Source organism: Mesoplodon mirus, assembly GCF_964341445.2.
Source record: "Mesoplodon mirus genome assembly, chromosome: 3".
Lineage (NCBI taxonomy): Eukaryota > Metazoa > Chordata > Mammalia > Artiodactyla > Ziphiidae > Mesoplodon > Mesoplodon mirus.
Window position 1 is genome coordinate 144738531 of NC_138978.1, and position 21804 is coordinate 144760334.

General features: G+C 43.1%; 1 protein-coding gene across 2 annotated transcripts in view; it reads left to right on the forward strand.

Moving 5' to 3' along the window:
* Positions 1-201: 201 nt before the first annotated feature.
* Positions 202-21804, forward strand: part of KCNH1 (potassium voltage-gated channel subfamily H member 1) — a gene marked incomplete at its 5' end in the record, with an annotated part of 415199 nt that continues 393596 nt past the window's right edge. For both annotated transcript variants that reach the window (XM_082612883.1, XM_082612884.1), the window contains one exon: positions 202-280. In XM_082612883.1, the coding sequence (XP_082469009.1) occupies positions 202-280 (79 nt within the window). The remainder of the gene's footprint in view (positions 281-21804) is intronic.

Sequence of the window (21804 nt, forward strand, 5' to 3'; positions counted from 1 at the left end):
GTGCGAGGCGGGCCGCGGGGAGGGAGGCGCGAAGAGGGCGCTAGGGCGGCAGCCGGTGGGAGCCGCCGCCCCTGCCCGGCCGGGTCCCCCTGGGGCGCATGGGGCGCTTCGAGCCGGGATCGCTCGCGGGCCCCGCGCCCAGCTTGCTGCTGTCCTGAGAAGCCGCGCCGGGACGCCCCCAGACCCCGAGCTGCAGGGAGGATGACCATGGCCGGTGGCAGGAAGGGACTGGTGGCCCCGCAAAACACGTTTCTGGAGAATATTGTCCGGCGGTCCAATGGTAAGAGATACATTCGGATTTGTTACCCCTGCTTTTTATCTGTGCCTTTATTGCAGACGCCTCCCGCCGCTCGGCGCCAGCAGATGCAGCAGAACCCCGGGGCTCTGATGGGAGCCGCGGCGCGGGCGCTGGGGGCTGCCTCCCCGGGGCTAGGAGAGATGGGCAGGGCAGGGCGGGGTCTGATGGGCCCCCATCCCATGAGGAGAGCTCTCCTGGGGTCGCTTTTTGGGCCTTTCTCGCACCTTCTCGGTCTCATCTTCAGGGAGTGTGACAGTTGATGAGCAAAGTACTGGGAAAAGTGATGGGAAGCTGGTCTCATTAGGAACGGCAGCGCGTTCCCCCATCGGTACTGCCCGCCCCTCCACTTAGGCTCTCTGGGTTCTCTGGCCGTTCCCCACGGCGCTGCCTCTACCGGGAGAGAGCCCCAGTAGAGACCCGCAACTCCGAGTCCCGGCCCCCGAGTGGTGGGAGGATGCGGCTGCTTCCACCTTCCATCCAGGCAGCTGAAAAGTACGAATGTAGGGACGTGGGAACCTAGGGACGGGCTGCAGGCTGCCCGATTCCACCTCCTCAGCCACCCAACCCTTCGAGGTTAAGTGAAGTCTCCTGAGGGGCAGAGTTTCCTGGACTCAGGTGGAAAGTGGAGGGACACAAGTGCAGAGCTGGCCAAGTGGTCACAGGTACAAACCTGTCGTCGTTCCTCTCTTCCAAACCACAGCAGTGTTTTATGTCTATAATTCTTGCTCCCCTATACATTCCCAAACTCACCAAACCTGTAAATGTATCTATTATTCAATAAAGCTGTGTTCCCAGATCCTCTCTTTCCCAGCGGCGTTAAGACGGCATGAAGCGGTGGGAGGCAAGAGTCCTAGGAGCAGAGATGGAATGGAAACATTTCAAAAGCCTTTAGTACCCACAGCAAAGCTTCCCGGCTAAAGCACTTACAGAGCAAACAGGAACCCAGCAGTTGGAAGGTGCAATGCACACCCGTTCATCAAAGGGCTAAAATGAAAGAGGACAAGCCTAGAGATGCTCTTTACAGGCTCCTGGACCACTGTCGTTCCAGAGACAGATGACATTCTATTAGGAGGAGGTGAAGAGCCAACTCAGGAAATGGGCTTTAAAAATGTGTAAATATCACCATTACCGAGCCTTAAGGAGCTTGTGTTAAAACTATGTGCTTCTATTGGGATTTAGTTAGGGATTCAGGGGAAGGGCATGAAAGTGACTTATGCTACTAGGAAATACTCTTTAATTTAAAAAGTGATTTAAGTTTATCTTATAATAAAAACTTAGCAACTAGGATAGCAAATCGTCATGTATTATTCAAGTACTTAAAAAATGATCATTTATCGTGTGACTTGAAGAATTTTGGGTCAATCACCTTTCCTTTCAAGGACTTCCTCACTCAAACTAAGGTGGCTTTTAGAACAAGGTCACAGCCATTACCTGGGGAGGGAAGGGGAAGATAATTTCTACATGAACAGCCACAATGAACCCTTCTACCATGAAAAAGCTGGAGGTGTTCGTCGCTTTTTAAGTAAAATCACCATCTAAGAGTTAATTTGCTGTGAGTGCTTTGTTGTTGGCCTGTTGAGGGAGATGAAGAGAATCTTGCTATTTGGGGATCCCATTGCCAGTGACATAAACTTTCTCAGAAATATCAATGACAATTCCATTTTTTGGAGAAGAGGCAGTGTTCTTTAAGTTAGAGGTGAAACTGCGTCTAACATTTACCTTATTCTGTTTTTGAGTGGAGAGAGCAGCAAGAGAATCTTAAACGTAGCAATCACAAGGTTCCTTAGGCTTGCTGGAGGAATTTAAGAATCCTAGAGCTAATACCACAATAAAGTAATAAAAACCATGAATTCTGGAGCTGACACAATTACAAAAAATCCTGGAGCTGAGAAGGCAGAATACCTTCTAGCTTAGTTGATCTTCTTGGACACCCCCCTTCCCCCCACCGTAAGCAGGCATAGACTGTCAATAGAATAAGTGCCTGGCAGCATTGTTAGCACTGACCTTTTAATTTCAGCACCAATTCCAACAGCTTGACTCTGATTAACCAGCCAACCAAACAACATCAACAACAAAACCAAAACATCTTGGGAGGAGAGGTGGATGAACATTTAAAATGATCTATTATTTCAGAAAGACTGTGATCTTGAAATGTGGGATTTAAGTTTTTAGTGACCCCTTTCATTGGATTTCCTGAACCCAAAGAGAAAAAACAATTTGGACCCTTGGAAATATCACAGTATCTATAAGCATTATGTTATTTTACTGTGATGGAAAAAAATCTATTTAAAAATATTGATTGTCTCCTAAAATCCACCAGCCCCTTTTTTGGGGGGGCATTAAAGTATTTAAATGGCATTTTACCTTAAAATAGCAATACTTTATTTATTTATTATTTTTATTGGAGTATAATTGCTTTACAGTGGTGTGTTAGTTTCTGCTTTATAACAAAGTGAATCTCTCATTATATGCTAATGGATAATAGAACGGGCTTTGTTCTGGGACGTTTGAATATCTGGTGTCTGGGAAATCATCAAACTGTCGGCTGAGAGAGATCTTAGCTATATGTATACATACATCCCCATATCTCCTTCCTCTTGCGTCTCCCTCCTACCGCCCCTATCCCACCCCTCTAGGTGGTCACAAAGCACCGAGCTGATCTCCCTGTGCAAGGCGGCTGCTTCCCACTAGCTATCTATTTTACGTTTGGTAGTGTATATATGTTCATGCCACTCTCTCACTTCGTCCCAGTTTACCCTTCCCCCTTCTCATGTCCTCAAATACATTCTCTACGTCTTCGTCTCTATTCCTGTCCCACCCCTAGGCTCTTCAGAACCATTTTTTTTTCTTTTTAGATTCCATATGTATGTGTTAGCATACGGTATTTGTTTTTCTGACTTCCTTCACTCTGTATGACAGACTCTAGGTCCATCCACCTCACTACAAATAACTCAATTTCATTTCTTTTTATGGCTGAGTAATATTCCATTGTATATATGTGCCACATCTTTTTTATCCATTCATCTGTCAATGGACACTTAGGTTGCTTCCAAGTCCTGGCTATTGTAAATAGAGCAAAATAGCAATACTTTCTGATCATTTTATTAGGTATTTTCTCCTAGTGGCTCTATGCAGTATTATTGTTCCTCTTTTACAGATCAAAAAACTGAGTCCCAAGAATATTAAGTGACTTATTGAAAGTGGCAGACAGACAGTGCCTGAGGCAGTTCTTTAGAGGGGATCATTCATCCTTCTTGTAGCATCATTGTTTCTCCAGCCATTATGACTTAGCCTGTGGAACTGTTTTTATCATCCTTAAAAAAATCTCTCATTATATGCTAATGGATAATAGAACGGGCTTTGTTCTGGGACATTTGAATATCTGGTGTCTGGGAAATCATCAAACTGTCGGCTGAGAGAGATCTTAGGTGCTCTGTCATCTGCCTTTCCTTCCCTATCATTGTATAAATGAAGAAATGAAAGCAAATGCACTTTCTCAAATACTTAAGCGCAGAACTGATGAGACCCTAAGCCCCTTGACCCCAGCGTCACGTTCCTTATGGTACACCATGAAACGACCTTCCTTGTATTACCATTATTTTCTCTAGAGGAGCACAGTTTCCCAGTGGAGATTAAATAAAATGTTATAACAACAGGAACAGCATCCATTTTGGCTAACAGCCATGCCACCACATCCAAACAGAATAATAGGGCAAAGAAGAATCTAATTCTGTTTCAAGGAAGGACAGTATTTTCACCTTTGTCAATGGTTTAGTTGGAGCCATAGGGAGGATAACGGCACTTATCTGTGCGCCCGTTGTAAAGTATTAAGTTACTTTTCATGGAATATCCCTTTGATGCTCATAAGCCAGCAAAGGAGATGCAGTGTCTCCATTTTGGATTTCAGGAACTAAGAATCCTCAGGTTAAGTAATTTACCTACAGCTGGTCAGTAAGAGGCAGAGTTAGAAAAAGGCAGTTAGAGGCAGCTCAGGGAGTAGTCAGCAGTCATTACTGGTTTGTTCATTCAACAAAGATTTATTGAGCATATTTATTGGACACTGGGGACATAGTGGAAAACAAGAAATCCTCCTTACCCTTAGTAAGTTACATTCTATTGAATCTTGGTCCAAGGATCCTGCCCCTATTCCACAATGTTTCCTGGCTGCAACTCTTATTTAAACCTGACATTGTATTTTAAAAAAAGTTTAAAAGATTACTGGTCTTGGTGGCACTAAAATCTAGTTTAACTTTCTTTGATATATTCTGAAACCATTTGAAGGTGAGATTTGATAATTATCTGGTTTTTTTTTTTTTGCATAGTTGTAAGTAATCAGAAGGAATAATTAGCACCCTAGATGGGGTTTGATTTTGCTTATGATCATTTCAGATCCTTCTATTGACTTCATGGCCACATAGGCAAAGCCAGCCTGTTTCTCTTTATATTCATGGTTGGAAAGTGTTATTCCAGAATATTTTTTGATGGTTGCTTAAATCTGTAGGCACTTACTGTCAGAATGCTCACTGAAGCAAATAGATCTGTCTTAGGAAGGCTGGCAGGCCTCAGTGCCAGGAAACTACAAAAATATTACCCTAAATGGTCCCATTCTAGGCGGAACATATGTTTTAGTGTTCGGAAACCTATATCAAACAATTGTAGGTGCCAGTTAAGAACCCGTGCATGTTAGCAGGAGTGAAGCACAACACATTTTGGCACAGATTTATGTACATGTATAATTTACAGATTGCTAAATCAGCTGTGTTTTTGTAACAGTCAAGTTGCTTCAGGTTGTTGATGTTAAGTAGTTAGCAAACAGGGTGAGAGCCATGGGTAATGTTGTGTCTCAGAGAGGGGCTGAGCCATGGGAATATTTATAAAACAGAACACTGGTTAAAATCCATTGTTACTCTGAATGGGCAGTGGGTGATAATCTGGATTACTACCAGTTCAACAGAGCTTGTTTTTTTCTTGTAATATGTTCTAAGATAACCTTCAGCCCTGGCTCAGCTGTCTTTCTCTGAAAGAGTCAAAAGTTTGATCTATTGACTGACATTGGCTGGGGGATTGACAGGATGAAGCCTTGTGATTTAACATAAGGCAACAAGGTTTCTAAACGCCATGGTTTTTATAAAATCCATATATTTTAATAATCTCTCATAAAAGAATAGATGCATTTGAGGAACACTGTGGTAAATGGACTCTTTGGCTTCGTTCTTTCCAACACCAGCTCTTCATTTATGATTGGGCTTCCTTTGGCAGTGGTTTCTTCAGCATTACCTTGAAGCTCCTCAATTTGTCCCTTCCTCTTTATTTTTTGTTAGCTAGTTAATGGCTTGTAAATGAACATTTAAAACATACTTTAGTTATTTATTCAAAGAAGCCCTTTCTGTAAAGTGAGTATCTGCTTTATACATTCAGGGTATTTGGACCATGGTTGTAGTTGTTGTTTTCTCTTTAAGTGGTTACACCTATAACTGGTGAGAAAGAGAAAGAGAATCACAGAATCTTAGGTCTGAAGGGACATACTTTGCAATTCCTTTTCCAGTGTTTGAATCTTCTGCAGAGCATCCCTCCCATTCACTTTTCTTTCTTAAGCAACTGTAATTGTGAACTGGTTTCTTCCCCTCCCTTCCCTCCTTCCCTTCCTCCTTCTTTCTTTTTATCATCATTGTCTGGTCTCACCAAAATCTGCCCTCTTACAGAAACTGCTCATTCCAAGTCTGCCCTGTGGAACAAAACCTAGCCCATTCCTCTTTCCACCTGAAAACCATCTTTTTGGTAGTTTAATAACAGTTATCTTGTCTCCATTCCTCTCCCTTGTTTTTATAAAACCTTTTTTTTATTGCTTAATACCATAATAAAAAAGCACATAAAATAATTTTGTGCAGCTTAACACATTTGTGTAACGTAAATACCGTGCTGTCACCATGTAAGCGACATCTTGCCCGCTCTCCAGAATCCCCGGGACCCTTCCTGTTCCCAACTCTGTTACTCCCCAAAGGGAGACATCTCCTGAGTTTATGGTGATCATAAGTTCCTCATAATTTTTCCCCATATTTTTACCACCTTGTTTTGCATTCCTGGACACTACAGTTTATTTTTGTCTATTTTTGAGCTTTATATGTGTGGGACCATACAGCATGGATCCTTTGTCAGTTGGAGATTCATCCCTGTCGTTGCATGTACTGTCATCAGCTCATTTTCACTGTATAGTACTTTATGGTATGACCATACCACACATTGTATTTATCCATTCTGCTGTTGATGGTCACGTGTTGCTTTGTAAACTGGCCCCCTTACAGGGATGGCAAGGAGAGATGGAAGAAAGAGGCAGACCACTCCAGATTGGTAGGTGGCAGGTTTAATAAGCAAGGGAACTTACTTACCAGGCACGTCGTGGGCACTGCAAGACGAGTAGATCTCTGCACCCACCTGCCAAAACTTAAAGTTTAAATAGAGGCCTTAACTGGGTTAAGTCACATATTCTGTCTACATGGTCTCAACAACACCTTCCTCTCTCCTTGGAACCGCTCCTACTGTGGGAGTGGTGGGCAGAGTGTACACTCCAAGGACAGGGGAGGGGGAGAGGAGTCTCTGCCTGGGTCCGGTTCAAGGGTCAACTAGCGGTCATGTCCTCTCGCTGACCTCCTCCAACAACGTGTGAGTTGTTACCAGATTTTTGCTATTACTGATGCTACAAATATTCTTGCACATGTCTTTTGGGCATATATTGGATGTGTACTCCCACTAGCAGTGTATGAGAGTTTTCATCACTCCACAACATACCCTTGCCAACACTTGCTATTTTCTCCTTAATAATGGCATTGCCCAAACAATCTAGTAAAACAGGGTCACTTAGGGTGACGTTAGTAGTGACCACATGATCAAAATGAAATGAAAACAGAACCTGCCCTTGTCCTTTGGGAGGCTTCACTATCTACTGTGTATTTAAATGCTATTACAGCATGAATTCCCTCACCGTAATGGTAAATGATATGAAAGACTCGCACAGTTAGAACTGTGTGCAAAGGACACGTGCAAGTGAGTGTGTGTGTGTGTGTTTGGGAGACTCATTTTCTTAAATTGAGAAGCCTTGCGGACGTACTATGTAAGAATTGTGAGCTGGAAGTGAGAAGGGACTAGGAGGTGAATGACATGTTTATTTTAGTGAAAGAAATAAAACAAAATGACTGAAGGAGGGGTGCCGATTTCATGGAGGAATCAAAAAATCAAAGACAAATGAAAATGAAAAGCCAAGACTAGCTTACGGTCCGGTTTCATAGACATGGCAGACCTCCTTTGTGCCACATACTGTGCTAGAGACTGGGACTCGCAAAAGTGAGTGAGATGTTTGTGAAGCTGGGGCTCATTGAGGAGTGCGTGATGAAGATCAATGTGCATTGCAAACTTGCCAAAAATTTAAGAGATGCTATACCAATTCAGTACTCACCACACATTTTTTTTCCGTTGTAAACATCTCACCCCAAATTATTCTGAGATTTTATATCTATTTATTTTTTTGTGAGATTTGATGTGGGATAACCAGATCCCTTACGTTAACTTAAAGGGGAAGATTGCAGGATGTGTGAAGCTTTGTTTTGATGTGGTGGAAGTTTTCTTAACAACCTCTCACTCCTCTGGGATGTCCCATTGCCCTGTCTTCTTTGGCATGAGGTTTTGGGTTGCTTACCCATTGCTGTATGTTTCCAGCCTACCTTAGATGCTGGAATTTGTCTGATGCTCTGGCTGTTCTCTGTGCAAGTGCAGTCTTGCTGAACAGGTTGCAGTTTGGCTAACTTCCGTGTCTCCCTCAGTTCTCCTGGTCTCGGCTCTAACAGTCATGTGTGGCTGTTAAGGACAAAACTACTTAGCTCTTCTGATTGGATATTAGAGAATTATGCCAATTATCAAAATCGGTTTGCTTACTCATCCTAAGATTGTTCATTCTGTCAATTAAAATGACAACTCTTTTGATTAGTCCTGTGTTGCATAAAACTGTTGTTCTGAAATTAACGGAGTCAATCCTGTAATTATTAATTTTAACAATTAATTGAGAGTTCCTCAAGGCTCTCATTTCTCATAGCTTCTTAAAGGGTCTATGATGACATTAGGTGCTTCTGTAAAGAAGAAGGATGGCCTCTTGTTACTTCCTTCTTCCCTTAAAGCAATGATGTAGGCACCCGCCACCAGCATTCTCAGAGGACTGGAGTCAGCATTTGAAAGATGATACTATTTTGGCAAATTTTACCACTATTTATCTCCTGCTTAACTTAGGTTTCTATTAAGAGTGAATTTGGAAAGCATATTTTAGAGTAGAGCTTTATAACTATGGCAAAGAAAATGGAGTTGAGGGATAAAACTATATTTATTTTATCTACGTAGGTTTCTAAGTTTACATTTTCTTTATTTTTGTTTCCTCTCAGCATTGTTGGGACGGAATTGATTAGAGTTCCATGATGCAATCTGTAAGGTTGTTCTTTGAGTGTCTACAAGGGCCAGTGCACTGCTTATCTTCTCTGTGCCTCCCTCGGGCCATTCTCTTCTGTAACCTGTTCTGCAGCCTGGGAGGCTGACCCACACGGCTTATGTCAATAGGCTCCCTTGCTTCCTGTCTGGCTTCACACCACCATGAGATGGGGAAGGAGGGGTGGGAGTTTGTAGTATTTATTCTCCTCGTTTACTCTTTGCAAGGTCATCAGTGTAGCCTATCTGTTTTACCTTGATTGAAGGTTACATCTGCAGCTTGCTCTCTTTGGGTTTGGGTGAACCTCAAAATTTGTAACTGTTGCTAACCCTGGGGGTCCTGCTGTCTCTGAAGTTTTCCTCCGTGGAGTGCTGGGGCAGGTGCAGCCGGCTGGTCCTACCTCTCAAGATCTGGTCATGCCCATCTTTTCCCTATTCCTGGTTCAGGGACTTCATCTTGATAGCTTGAACTCTGCCATGTGGGAGTATTTACACCTCAGAAATTGGCAAATGGTATAAATCAGGGCTTTTTCTCCCCCAGAGAGTTATACTAGTTGTAAACACCAATTATAATTATGGGTTAAAACCATGACCTCGCACAGATTAAACAGCCTTTCTCACATGTGCGCCTGGCAGTGAGCCAAAGGTTTTACATGTCTCATCTCCTCTAATCTCACTATGACTCTATGCTGTGGGCACTCACTATTCCCACTGCAGGAACTCAGGTTTAATAAAGAGATTAAGTAAATTGCCTTTGGTTAATTTCTAGTGGTAGAATCTCTAGGAACTTGTTAGGAATGCAAATTCTTGTTTTTTTTTTTTTTTTTTTTTGTGCAGTACGCGGGCTTCTCACTACTGTGGCCTCTCCCGTTGTGGAGCACAGGCTCCGGATGCGCAGGCTCAGCGGCCACGGCTCACGGGCCCAGCCGCTCCGCGGCATGTGGGATCTTCCCGGACCGGGGCACGAACCCGTGTCCCCCGCATCGGCAGGCGGACTCTCAACCACTGCGCCACCAGGGAAGCCCAGGAATGCAAATTCTTGGGCCGTACCTTATATCTAGTGAATCAGAAACTTGGGGGATGGGGCCCAGTTACCTGGGTTTTATTCAGTCCTCCAGGCAATTCTGGTGGATGTCGCAGTTGCAGGACTACTGCTTCCAAGCCAACCCATGAATCTCTTTACTTGAGAGGTAACTAAGTGGCTGCCAGGGTGTGTGGATGGAGGAGGGCGTGTGTTCCAGGGTGAGTGGACTTTTTCTCTATAGACTTTCAACTGGTTTCCCAGTTTTTGCTCAGATCCCATTCCTACCTGAGGTAGTAACTACTAGCATTTCAAGGTCCTGAGTCTCATCAGCCCCCTCCTTTTCCAGATCCCTTTGGAATTTTAAAATTGGCTCCTTCTGTAGCACATCGTCCTCTATCTACTTTTCATCTTCCAGAAACTGAGCTCATGCCTGCTGGTGACTCTTCTCTTGTTGTGTGTATATCTCTTGAATTTCTCAGCTATCATTCAAGATGAGGAAGTAAATGCATGTGCTCAATCTGCCATTTTGAAACAATAATTGGTAGTGTTAAAAGACGAAGGAGGTCCTAAATTCTAGTCATTCTCATTGGGTCAGGTAAAATTCCCCTTGATACTTTTCCCACCTGGCTAGACCATCCAGGGATAGTGCTCCTGCTCACTCACTGTGCCACCTTTCTCCGTTATTCTTGTCAAATGATAAAACTAAAGCAATTTAGTAACGACTTCGATGTCCTTTATTTAAGGGAACACAATCCTTAAAGTTTTGGATGGACTGGGGGAGTGCAGGGCCTTACCAGCCGTGGAACACTCTTCCCGAGGGATCTGAGGCAGGAGCGGGTTTTGTTGGGTTTTTTTTTGCGGTACGCGGGCCTCTCACTGTTGTGGCCTCTCCCATTGCAGAGCACAGGCTCCGGACGCGCAGGCTCAGCGGCCATGGCTCAAGGGCCCAGCCGCTCCGCGGCATGTGGGATCTTCCCAGACCGGGACACGAACCTGCGTCCCCTCCATCGGCAGGCGGACTCTAAACCACTGCGCCACCAGGGCAGCCCAGGAGCGAGTTTTATAGAGCATTAGGAGAGGCATCTCAGACCCGGGGCATGTTTGCCTGGGAGGTTGCGGATTTCCTTAGAAGGCTAGCTGGTCCTACTTTCTAGGGTAAGGTGAGCCAGCTCAAGCTGCGTTGGAGGATTGTGACCAGTGTTAGGTTTCCTTGACAGTGATTTGTTTCCCATAAGTTCAGGCTGACTTAGGTTGAGATCTGTGATGTGGGCCACTGGAGTGGCCTCTGTTTCGTGGGTCCTGATACAGGAATTAACTTTGTCATTCTCTCCCCCAGCTTCACAATGCCCACCTCTCACTTGTCTCTAGCAGTGCCTTCTCTTTGAAGGTTCTGGTTTTTTTCTCTCTCTGTATCTCCCTCTGGGTCTCAGTCTCTCCTGTACCGTCTCCGAGGATCTTGAGCTCTCTCCTCACTCACTCTCTGGGTCTTGCTGTGGGTCTTTGCTCTGCAGTATCCTCTTCAGCTCTGCCTCATGCTCTGTTGCCCCCCACCCCCACCCCCGGCTCCATGCCTCTCCGTCCCCTCCCCTCTTCTCTCCTTTCCTCATCTCTGTGTCTTCCTGTTCGTCTCTGCCCATTGCTGCTTGCCCTGCCGCTGATTGTCTCTGTTGCTGCCATCTGTCTTTATCAGTCTCTGTCTGTCATCTCTCTCCATCTGTCACTGTTGCTGTGCATCTTTGTCTGTAGTCTCTGCCTCCATCTCTGCCCCTCTCTTGTCTGTCCAGTTCTCCCCTCATGTTGCCTCTGTCTCTGCTCTTTTGTGTATCTGTCCGAGGTTCCCATTTCTCTTCCAAGATGCCCTTTCTCCACCTACTCACCAGCATTGCGCCTGGTCAGCTCTGCCGACCTCTCAGCTTCAGGGTTTAGTTTTTGTTCTGGAGAGAGAATCTGATTGGCCCAGCACTTACTGTGGGTTGTTTGGCCAGTTGATCACTCCTGGTCTACTCTGCTGTGTCTGGGTCCTGGATGGGGGAGCAGGATGTGGAGTTATGTGATATACAGATAAAGCTAGGCAGGGAAGTTGGGTAGAGCTTTCCAGTGGACAGAAGTGTCCCCTGCACTCCTGTAATGCCTGGGACAAAGTAGATACTCAAATATTTGTTGCATTACACTAAGCTGCTCTGAGATTCCTTCCATCCACGCTGATGCTATACCCTGTCCTCACTGAGCCATTTGCCATGAAAGTGTTAAAATAATACAGGAGGTAAATGTAAAACTAACCTTAAAAAATCTTTTTCTAGTACCATTCAATATTTTCATATTGCTTACTTTAAGCCACTTTTTTTTATAGTTCTGGAAATGAAATTTTTGTGTTATTCAGTGATGGTCTAGGAGTTTTGTTTAAAGTGCATATAATATGTACAGATGTGTGTTAAGAAATTATTATGACTATAAAAATGAGAATAAAACACCTGGTTGACTAATCTATTGCACCACTTTTTAGCACTTGATCACACAAATAAATGTTTCTTAGCAGTAATTCAACGTATCATTGACCTCTTAGTTATTAAGTAAAATATCACTGAGTAATGAAAAAGTCTGTGTTTCTAACACTATTTCATGTATATTCTCATTCCCTTCCATTCTGCTTGTGAAATGAATTCATCTGTTTTTATTGTTATTTGTTTTTTTTTCGGTACGCGGGCCTCTCACTGTTGTGGCCTCTCCCGTTATGGAGCACAGGCTGCGAACACACAGACTCAGCGGCCATGGCTCACGGGCCCAGCTGCTCCGTGTCATGTGGGATCTTCCCGGACCCGGGGCACGAACCCGCGTCCCCTGTATCGGCAGGTGGACTCTCAACCACTGCGCCACCAGGGAAGCCCCTGTTTTTTATTGTTTTTAAATCCTTTAATTTGATGCTGAATGACGATGGAAGTCAGGTTTTTGAAACCACGTACTTAGGGGTAACTACCCAGTCAATGAAATGTTTGAATTTGCTTTTGAAATTGAAATGTCTCTCCCCATTGCAATTTACTGACTTAATCAAAATGTATTTCTGTAGGATATTAAAATCAGAGACAAAGCAAACAACTATTAAATCTCTTGGGAGTTCAGTTTGTCTAGCGCAAAGATTGGGCCCTTGACAATTTGGAAGAGTCATTTTCATGGAATTTTATTGTTGAAAAGCCACAATAGAGCCACAAAATGACTTTTGCTGATATTAAGATTTTAGATGTACCATACTGACTTCTCTTCTTCTCATCCCATCCTCTCCATTCTCCCAAATATTACCAAATCTTTTGATCTGTCTTTTTTGTTTAAAAATTTTATTGATTCATTCATTTAGCAACCACATTCCATGCCTGTGTGACTGAGGCCCTTGGCAGTGAAATATTAGTGTTTCTTAATTAGAGGCAGGGCCAGGACTTCTAACTCGCAATCCCATTCTCTTTTCACTGCATGTGTTTTACATGAAAGAATGAAAGCATTAATTGGAAAGCACTTTGGTGTCATTGGGGTCCATTGTCGTCCTCTGCCCTCTCATACTTTTGTTGTTTAGAAGGAGTGAGCCTGTAAGTGAAGGGTGAGGTGATCTAAGCCACTAATTACCACAGGCCAAAGTCCCCCCCATAATGTCACTTGAGGTGCAATGCAAAGACCCATCCCCATCTGCCTCCCCCACCCACCATATGTCAACACCTTCAACATTAGGGATTCTGGGCATCAGGTTAAGCATTATTCTGTCCCTAGTGTCCTGTCTTAAAATTCAAACCTTCTGAGAGAGGTGATACTTTAAATCACTAACAGCTAACTCTGAATTTGTTTATAAGACAATGTTTTTCCACGATGGGAGAAATAAGTTGATCTAAGTTACAGAAAGCTCAGAAAAGAGAGAAAAGTACAGAAAGAGGAGATGAAGTATCCCAAACTTAATCTGCTTCACAATCTTGCTTAAGCCAGATCTTCACTATATTGTAAACATTGTTGACATATAACATTACAAGTGGCAAAATCCTCTAGTTACTGTAGATAAAAGATGACTAGTGCCCAAAGAGAATCTAAAGACCAGTTATCATTTCTAATTGAGTCCAGAATTTTTTTGGCTACTAATATTTCAGAAACAATCCAGGGGAGATTGCAATTCGTGTGAGTTAATAATAAAGATAGTGATGATGTTGATGTCAATGACAATGATAACATCAGGTATGCCTGGTACTGTTCTAAGTGCATTCATTCATTCATTCATTCATTCATTCAACAAACACTCATTCAGTACTACTTCCTATGTGTAAGGCACTGTTCTAGATGTTGGGCATTCAGTGGTGAAAGGAAAAAAAAAAAGGCACGCTCCCTCATGAAGCTTGCGTTCTACCGGGGAGGTAGATAATAAGCAAACAAGTAGATGTATAACATGTCAGATGGTGTAAAGTGCTTGGTGAAAGTAAGGGAAAAGGAAACAGGTGTTGTCAGGTGGAGTGTTTTTTTTTTTTAATTAGTTGATTCATTGGATAGCTATAGGAAAGGGACTAACAATTGGCAAATATGCTAAGAGTCCTACATTTGGTTAGGTGTTTTTTGTTTTTATAAAAATTAATTTCTGGTATGGATTTTATTTAGGTTCAGGTAAATAAAATCATTGTTTCCTGGTCTTTGTCTAGTGCTTATATACATGCCTATTGTCCTCATCATTTATCTCAATCAGTCTTCTATAGTTCTAAAAGAAAAAAATATATATTTTTATTCAAACCTGCTTTTTGTAAGAGCGCTGATATCCTTAGTAAATCTATAACATTGAAAGTGTCATGAAGATGTGTTCTCTTCTAAGAAAAATATCCCAAGTTATTAGAAGCGTATTGTGAAATATTTACTGTAGCCCTCTAAATAATCGGTGTTGGCAGGGAACAATAAAGTTGTGTGAACGGCTCGCTGAGTTCACACAGCTTTTATCTGTGTAATTGCCCAAACTGAGTCACTTTTCTAAGTCATTGCTTTAGTTAGTTTCTCCTTTGTTATTTGTGGTAATTATGATGAAAAACAATTTTCTAATAATTTCTTTTTAGAATATCTCTGTGTTATGCTTTATGGGCAAATGGTAGGTTTGGGATGATTTTGACACATCTGACTACCGCAGTGTGGTTTGGCTCATACCCCATCCTCCAGAGAAACTTTACATGCTTGGGGGAGGGGAATCTTTCAAATGTTTAGAGAATCTTTGTTTTATTCTACTAACTGGAGGAAAACTGGTGTGTGGGCTGAGAACGGTTGAATTTAGGAAGCCTTACATTTAATTGCGTGCAGTCTGACAGCTAAAGACCCTCAGGGAGTAAAAAGGCATCAGAGGGAGACTGTAGAATCTGGTTAATTTGCATCAAAGGCCTGGAGCCAATGGGAACTTTCAGATGAGAGCCAATGAATAAATTATGTCTCCTTCCTCAAGCAAGGGCAGCCAGGTTGAACCCCCATGTTTTACTGAACAATGTGGAAGAGACTTGATCAATTCAGAAAATATGAATTTGGAGGCAGGCTTAGTGCTTCAGATGGGCCACTGGCTGATTGGAAGTTACACATTCTACCTGAAAAACCTGTATATGTGTGTACACACACACACACACAAGATATGTATGTATATGTCAAGAGTATATATCTTACCTGAATTTTATTGATTCCAAAGACAGATTTAGGCATTTTCTGTGTATATAAATGGACCCACCAATATGTGATTTATTGCTACTGTAGAATCCCTTGACAATACAGTACATTTTTACATTAATACTGTACATCACATCCTGTCTCCAAATCCAAACAATTCCACTGAGCAAAAGCCGGATACAGCACGGTTCACCTGAAATGTGAGTATCACATCCCACTGAGTCGAGTTTAGAAGGTGTTTCTGCTATTTTTAAAGTGACCCAGGCTCTACAGAGTCCAGCGTTTGGAGATATGATATTTCAAGGTGAGGGCTGGTTGATTACTCCACATGGGTGTGAAGCTTGCCAGGTTGCAGAGGTATCTTCTTACTCGTTCTTTGTTATAAACCCAGTTACTTAGAGCATCAGATTTTATTACTGCCAGAAGCATGGAGATCTTCTAGTTTGCCCCCATCGAGACTCACAGAGCTGAAGTGACTAACCCACACAGCTCATCAGGGCCAACACTGCCACTAGAACCCAACTTGTCATTGCCCCCATTGTTACTTTCACATGGTGCTCTGGGAACCTAGGGAATAGCTGGGGGGTGGTGGATTAAAAAGGTGGCTCTTACCCCTCATTCTTCCACTAACTTTCTTTGTTGGCTCGGTTCCTTGGTGCTTCTCCATGTCATCTCAGGGCCTTTTTCTCACTGGGTGGCCTCCCACTACCTGGACTTCTCACATGGCAGCTCAGGGCTCCCAAGAGTACAGAAGCAGAAGCTGCTGGACCTTAATGCTTATGGGATTGGAGTGACATCCATTCTACTGCAGTCTGTTGATTGGAGCATGTCACAGACCCACCTAGATTTAAAGGGACAAAAGAAAAGTGTGAATGCAGGGAGGCACAGTTTATCGGGGGCTACCAGTATAATCTCAACTGTTTATAGTGATGTGTTTTTTTTAATAAATTAATTTTATTTATTTATTTTTGGCTGCGTTGGGTCTTCCTTGCTGAGCGCGGGCTCTTTCTAGTTGTGGCGAGCTGGGACTACTCTTCGTTGCAATGTGGGCTTCTCATTGCGGTGGCTTCTCTTGTTGCAGAGCACGGGCTCTAGGTGCGGGCTTCTGTAGTTGTGGCACATGGGCTCAGTAGTTGTGGCTTGTGGGCTCTAGAGAGCAGGCTCAGTAGTTGTGGCGCATGGGCTTAGTTGCTCTGCGGCATGTGGGATCTTCCCGGACCAGGGCTCAAACCTGTGTCCCCTGCATTGGCAGGCGGATTCTTAACCACTGTGCCACCAGGGAAGTCCTATAGTGATGCTTTGACTGCACCAGCTACCACTGAGTCAAGGGCCTGAGACATGTAAGGGGCTGGCCTTTCTAAAAAACATTTTTTAAAAAAAGAAGAGAGGGCTTCCCTGGTGGCGCAGTGGTTGAGAGTCCGCCTGCCGATGCAGGGGACACGGGTTCGTGCCCCGATCCCGGAAGATCCCACATGCCGCGGAGCGGCTGGGCCCGCGAGCCATGGCCGCGGAGCCTGTGTGTCCGGAGCCTGTGCTCCACAACGGGAGAGGCCACAGCAGTGAGAGGCCCGCGTACAGCAAAAAAAAAAAAAATAAAAAAAAAAATAAAAATAAAAAAATAAAAATAAAAAAAATAAAAAAAGAAGAGAAAGTGAAAAGGTCGGACAAAGCACTAGTAGTGTTCTAGAAGGGATCGTATTGTCTCCTTTTCTGTAGGTATTTTGTGAAGACTCTCACCAGTGTGATTCAGTAGTGCCAGGAGGCAGGAGAGCAGATGCTCTCTCAGTACCCTTTGGGGTATTAGAGGTTTGCTCCTTGTTCATGTGTTAGAGCCCATTTTATCCTCACTGGAGACTGGCTGAAGGAGCCAGATGAAGGTCAAAATACAGCATCAGCTTTTTTTTACTGTTAAACTAGATTAGAGAACACAGCAATGCTATCTGTCTCCTTCCTCAAGCCTAGGCGTTGGCTTCTAGGCTGTGAGTTACTGACCTACACCTAGGCCAAGAAGCTGACAGCAGTGGGCTGGCAGGGACTGTCACAAGTAGGTTCTGAGTGTCATAAGGAGACAAGTAACTCAAGCCCTCCCTCTCTTCTCCCACCACACTGGGGCTCAGGCTAGTTTGAGAGGCCAAGACACACAGAGTGGACACCTCTTGCTCTTGATATGCCTACTGATAGCTTGATGACTCTACTTAGGGAGGTATAAGTGAGGGGGAGGGAGAAAGGGGTCGAAAGTATTCATTACAACATTTCTTTATAGCGAAATGCCCAGGTGTGGAAGGATACATGTTGCCTTCATAAAAGCCCTTTACTAAAGTAGAGCTTTATAGAGTTACTGTATTCTGCCTAACCTAGAGTCCCAGAGTACTACCAAGGACTCTGAAGGCATCCCAGAATTTGTGAGCTCTGGTTCTGCTGATTCTGTTAAAGATTATTGCAGAATGTCATATAGTTAAGAACATTGGCTTTGGTGCTTGTGATGGTTAATTTTATGGGTCAACTTAACTGGGCCACGGGATGCCCAGATATTTGGTTAAACATTATTGTGGGTGTTTCTGTGAGGGTGTTTTTAGATGAGTTTAGCATTTAAATGAGTGGACTGAGGAAAGCAGATTGCTCTCCCTAATGTGGGTGGGCCTCATCCAATCAGTTGAAGGCCCGAATAGAACAAAAGTCTGACCCACTCCCAAATAAGAGGGAATTCCTCCTGCCTTACTGCTTTTGAGCTGGGACATTGGTGTTTTTTTTTTTTCTTGCCTTTGGGTTTGAACTGAAACATTGGCTCTTCCTTGGTCTTGAGCCTGCCAGCTTTCAGACTGGAACTTATACCATCAATTCTCTGGGTTCTCAGGCCTTCGGACTCGAACTGGAACTATACCACTGGCTCTCTAGGGTCTCCAACTTGCCAACTATAGACTTTGGGACTTGTCAGCCTCCACATGCACCAATTCCTGATAATCTCTGTCTGTCTTTCTGTCTCTGTCTCTCTCTATATATATGTCTATCTATACCTCCTATTGGTTCTGTTTCTCTGAGTAGCCTTGACTAATACAGTGTTAGATGTGAGACAGTACCTGCTCTATTAGATGTTTGACGTAGGAAGAGTTCCTCTGATTTTCTAAACCCTCTTACAAGATCTATAAAAATGTGTTAATACTAGTGCCTACCCACCTGATAGATGAGTATTAATACATGTGATCTTGGTGGTGATGATGCTGTCTTCATAGATGAAGAATGTTAGATATCCTAACATTTCTCAGTTTAAAATCTTCAAATCTTTGAGATCCAGATCTGGCCAATTCTTTTTGTTTGTTTTTGAGTTGTTTTTTTTTTTTTTTTTTTGGCCATGGCCTGTGGCTCGTGGGATTTTAGTTTCCTGACCAGGGATTGAACCTGGGCCCTCAACAGTGACAGCGTGGAGTCCTAACCACTGGACCGCCAGGGAATTCCCCAGATCTGGCCAATTCTGATGCAGTCTTAGGAGATTACATTTTTTTTTGATATTTTGTCCATGCAGTGGGTTACTTTCCCAATTGTTTTGCTTGGCTTCAAAATAAGTTTTCATTTACTGAGTTTGGAAATAGTAAATAATCTGAGTCATTTATGGTTGGATGTGGAATGCACGTCACTCCATTTGGCTAGAAGATCTGTGTCACTTCACTAGAGCCCTCTTAGTTGGCATTCTTAACAGCAGGAATATAGCCAGCTGCCTGGAGGAATTAAGGAGACTTGGCTCAACAAAGTTGCTGTCATGGAGTCCTTGCACCAGAATTTATGCACTTTTTTCAGGAGATTCCCACTTTCTGAGCCTGTCTATTCTTATGACAGATACACTTCTGGAGGAATGATGGCCAATTGACTCAGACCCACCTAGGTCCACTTCTTTATTTTATTTAACAGATCTTATCTCTCCCTCACAAGCTCCCACCCCACTGACCAGCAAGGGGAAATTAGTTAATGGGGGGACTCTGAACCTCCCAGTTAGTATCTCAAGCTCTTCCAGTTTAGGTAGTCTTTTGGAGCAACTCGGTTTGTGTTCAGATGCCGATTCTACCCACCCCATATGCTTCTCTCCATATGGTGTGTGTGGTGGAGGCAGGCACGTGCGTCACCTCTGGGACCTCAGATCCCCAGATGCAAGGCCTTATTTTCCCCCACTATTTCTTTGGATCACTGGCAATGGCCCCTGATCTACTGGTCGCTGGGTGACCGGTTGATCTGTGGGGCTCAAGTCTGCAGCTGGTGAACTTATGTTCTGTTCTTTGGATCGAACAGAACTCGGTGCTCTGCCCCAACTCAGCATATATTCTCTTTCTCTCTCTGTGTGTGTGTGTGTGTGTGTGTGTGTATGTGTATATGTAACTTGACCTAATCGAGGCTCTCACTGGCCCTGATAGTTTCCTGAACCCTCAAATTGATCTTAGGCTTGGGCAGTTTGACATGCAGCATTTGTCTACATGGTCACCCCACTCCACTCTGATAAACATCGGCTTAGGCAACTACAGCAGCAGTGGGACAGTTGGAACCTTCTGGATCCTTTCCAGACCCCATGGGAGCTGAGGGAGGCTCAGGAGTGCTGACAGGGCCAGCACCTTTGAGTCACCAGTGTGGTGGTTTCTCCCACCCCTCAGTCTCAGATGGAGATCCAGACACAACATCTCCCCTCTCTTCCTCCTCTCCTGTCCTTCCTCCTCTTCTATCATGTGTGGAAGGAGGACTACTCTAGAAATAGGTTAGCACACTAAATTTTAAGAAGTAAGAGGTGATAGTTTACAAGAGAGAGGAGAGACGAAACATTGGAAAGATAGACAGGAGAACCCAGGCATTTAGAGGAGGAACAATTCATTCCACCCACGTCAGTATTTCCTGGGGGCATCATTGTACATTACAAGGAAGAATCATAATATATGATGACAATAATGGTAATGGTAACTCATCAATTAAAGGTCTCATTATACTTAGCATTTTTATAGGAAGGCACATAAATCTAATGTGTTGCAAAGATTTTCATAGAAATGGTCTGATCTTAGTACTTAATGGAATAAGAAGGAGACTATGTAATATAATGATTAAAAGTATGGATTTTGAAGTCAGATAGACCAGGTTCAAATCCCAACTGTACCCTGCTGTAACTATGTCCTTAGAGAGTTTTTTCATGAGTAAAATGATAAAGTCCATGACACTTCATTCAATAAAGTAATACCACCTCACAAAGATTGTTGTAAAGGTTAAAAAAAACACTTTGGTATACGATAAAGTACTTAGTACAGAGCCTGGCACAGAGTAAATTTCAGTGAATGGTATCAATTCTCATTAATACCTGGAATAGCACCTATGTAGAACCCCTTAGTTCTTGATGATATGTGATGTTATGGTATTTGTATGGGTAGCCCCCAGTTTACAAATCCAGAGATTGTGCTCTGGAACGTAATTTATAGAGGTTACTTATTTATATCTTATAAATTGAAGAGAATCCAGAATATGCCCTTTTCCAGCCAACCAGAGCAGGGTACACATGCGTGTGCTAGGGATGGGATGGGGAATGGGGAAGAATTTCTAAATGCTTCGGTTCTCTGGTATTAGAAGGAAATGGGTTTGTGACTGGAACCAGATTCTTTCCTTCATTCACTCCAAGTCCTTGGATAAAGAGGGAATTCTTTTGTTTTCTCCCAAGGCATATTGTTTAATTTATTTGTTCGTTTGTTCAATTGAAGAATAGTTAATTTACAATATTGTGTTAGTTTCTGGTGTACAGCAAAGTGATTCAGTTATACATACATATATAAATATAATTTTTCATATTCTTTTCCATTATAGTTTATTACAGGATAGTTGGAATATAGTCCTCTGTGCTGTACAGTAGGACCTTGTTTATGTACTTTATATATAGTAGTTTGTATCAGTTAATCCCAAACTCCTAATTTATCCCTCCCTCCCATCTTTTCCCTTTGGTTCCCATAAGTTTGTTTTCTATGTCTATGAGTCTGTTTCTGTTTTGTAAATAAGTTCATTTGTATCATATTTGAGATTCTACATATAAGTGATATCATATGATATTTGTCTTTTTCTGTCTGACTTACCTCACCTAGTATGATAATCTCTAGGTCCATCCATGTTGCTGCAATGGCATTATTTCATTCTTTTTTTTATAACTGAGTAATATTCCTCTGTGTGTGTGTGTGTGTGTGTGTGTGTGTGTGTGTGTGTGTATACACCACATCTTCTTTATCCATTCATCTGTCAGTGGACACTTAGGTTGCTTCCGTGTCTTGGCTATTATAAATAGTGCTGCTGTGAACATTGAGGTACATGTATATATCCAGAGAAAACTCTAATTCAAAAGAGGGAGGGCTTCCCTGGTGGC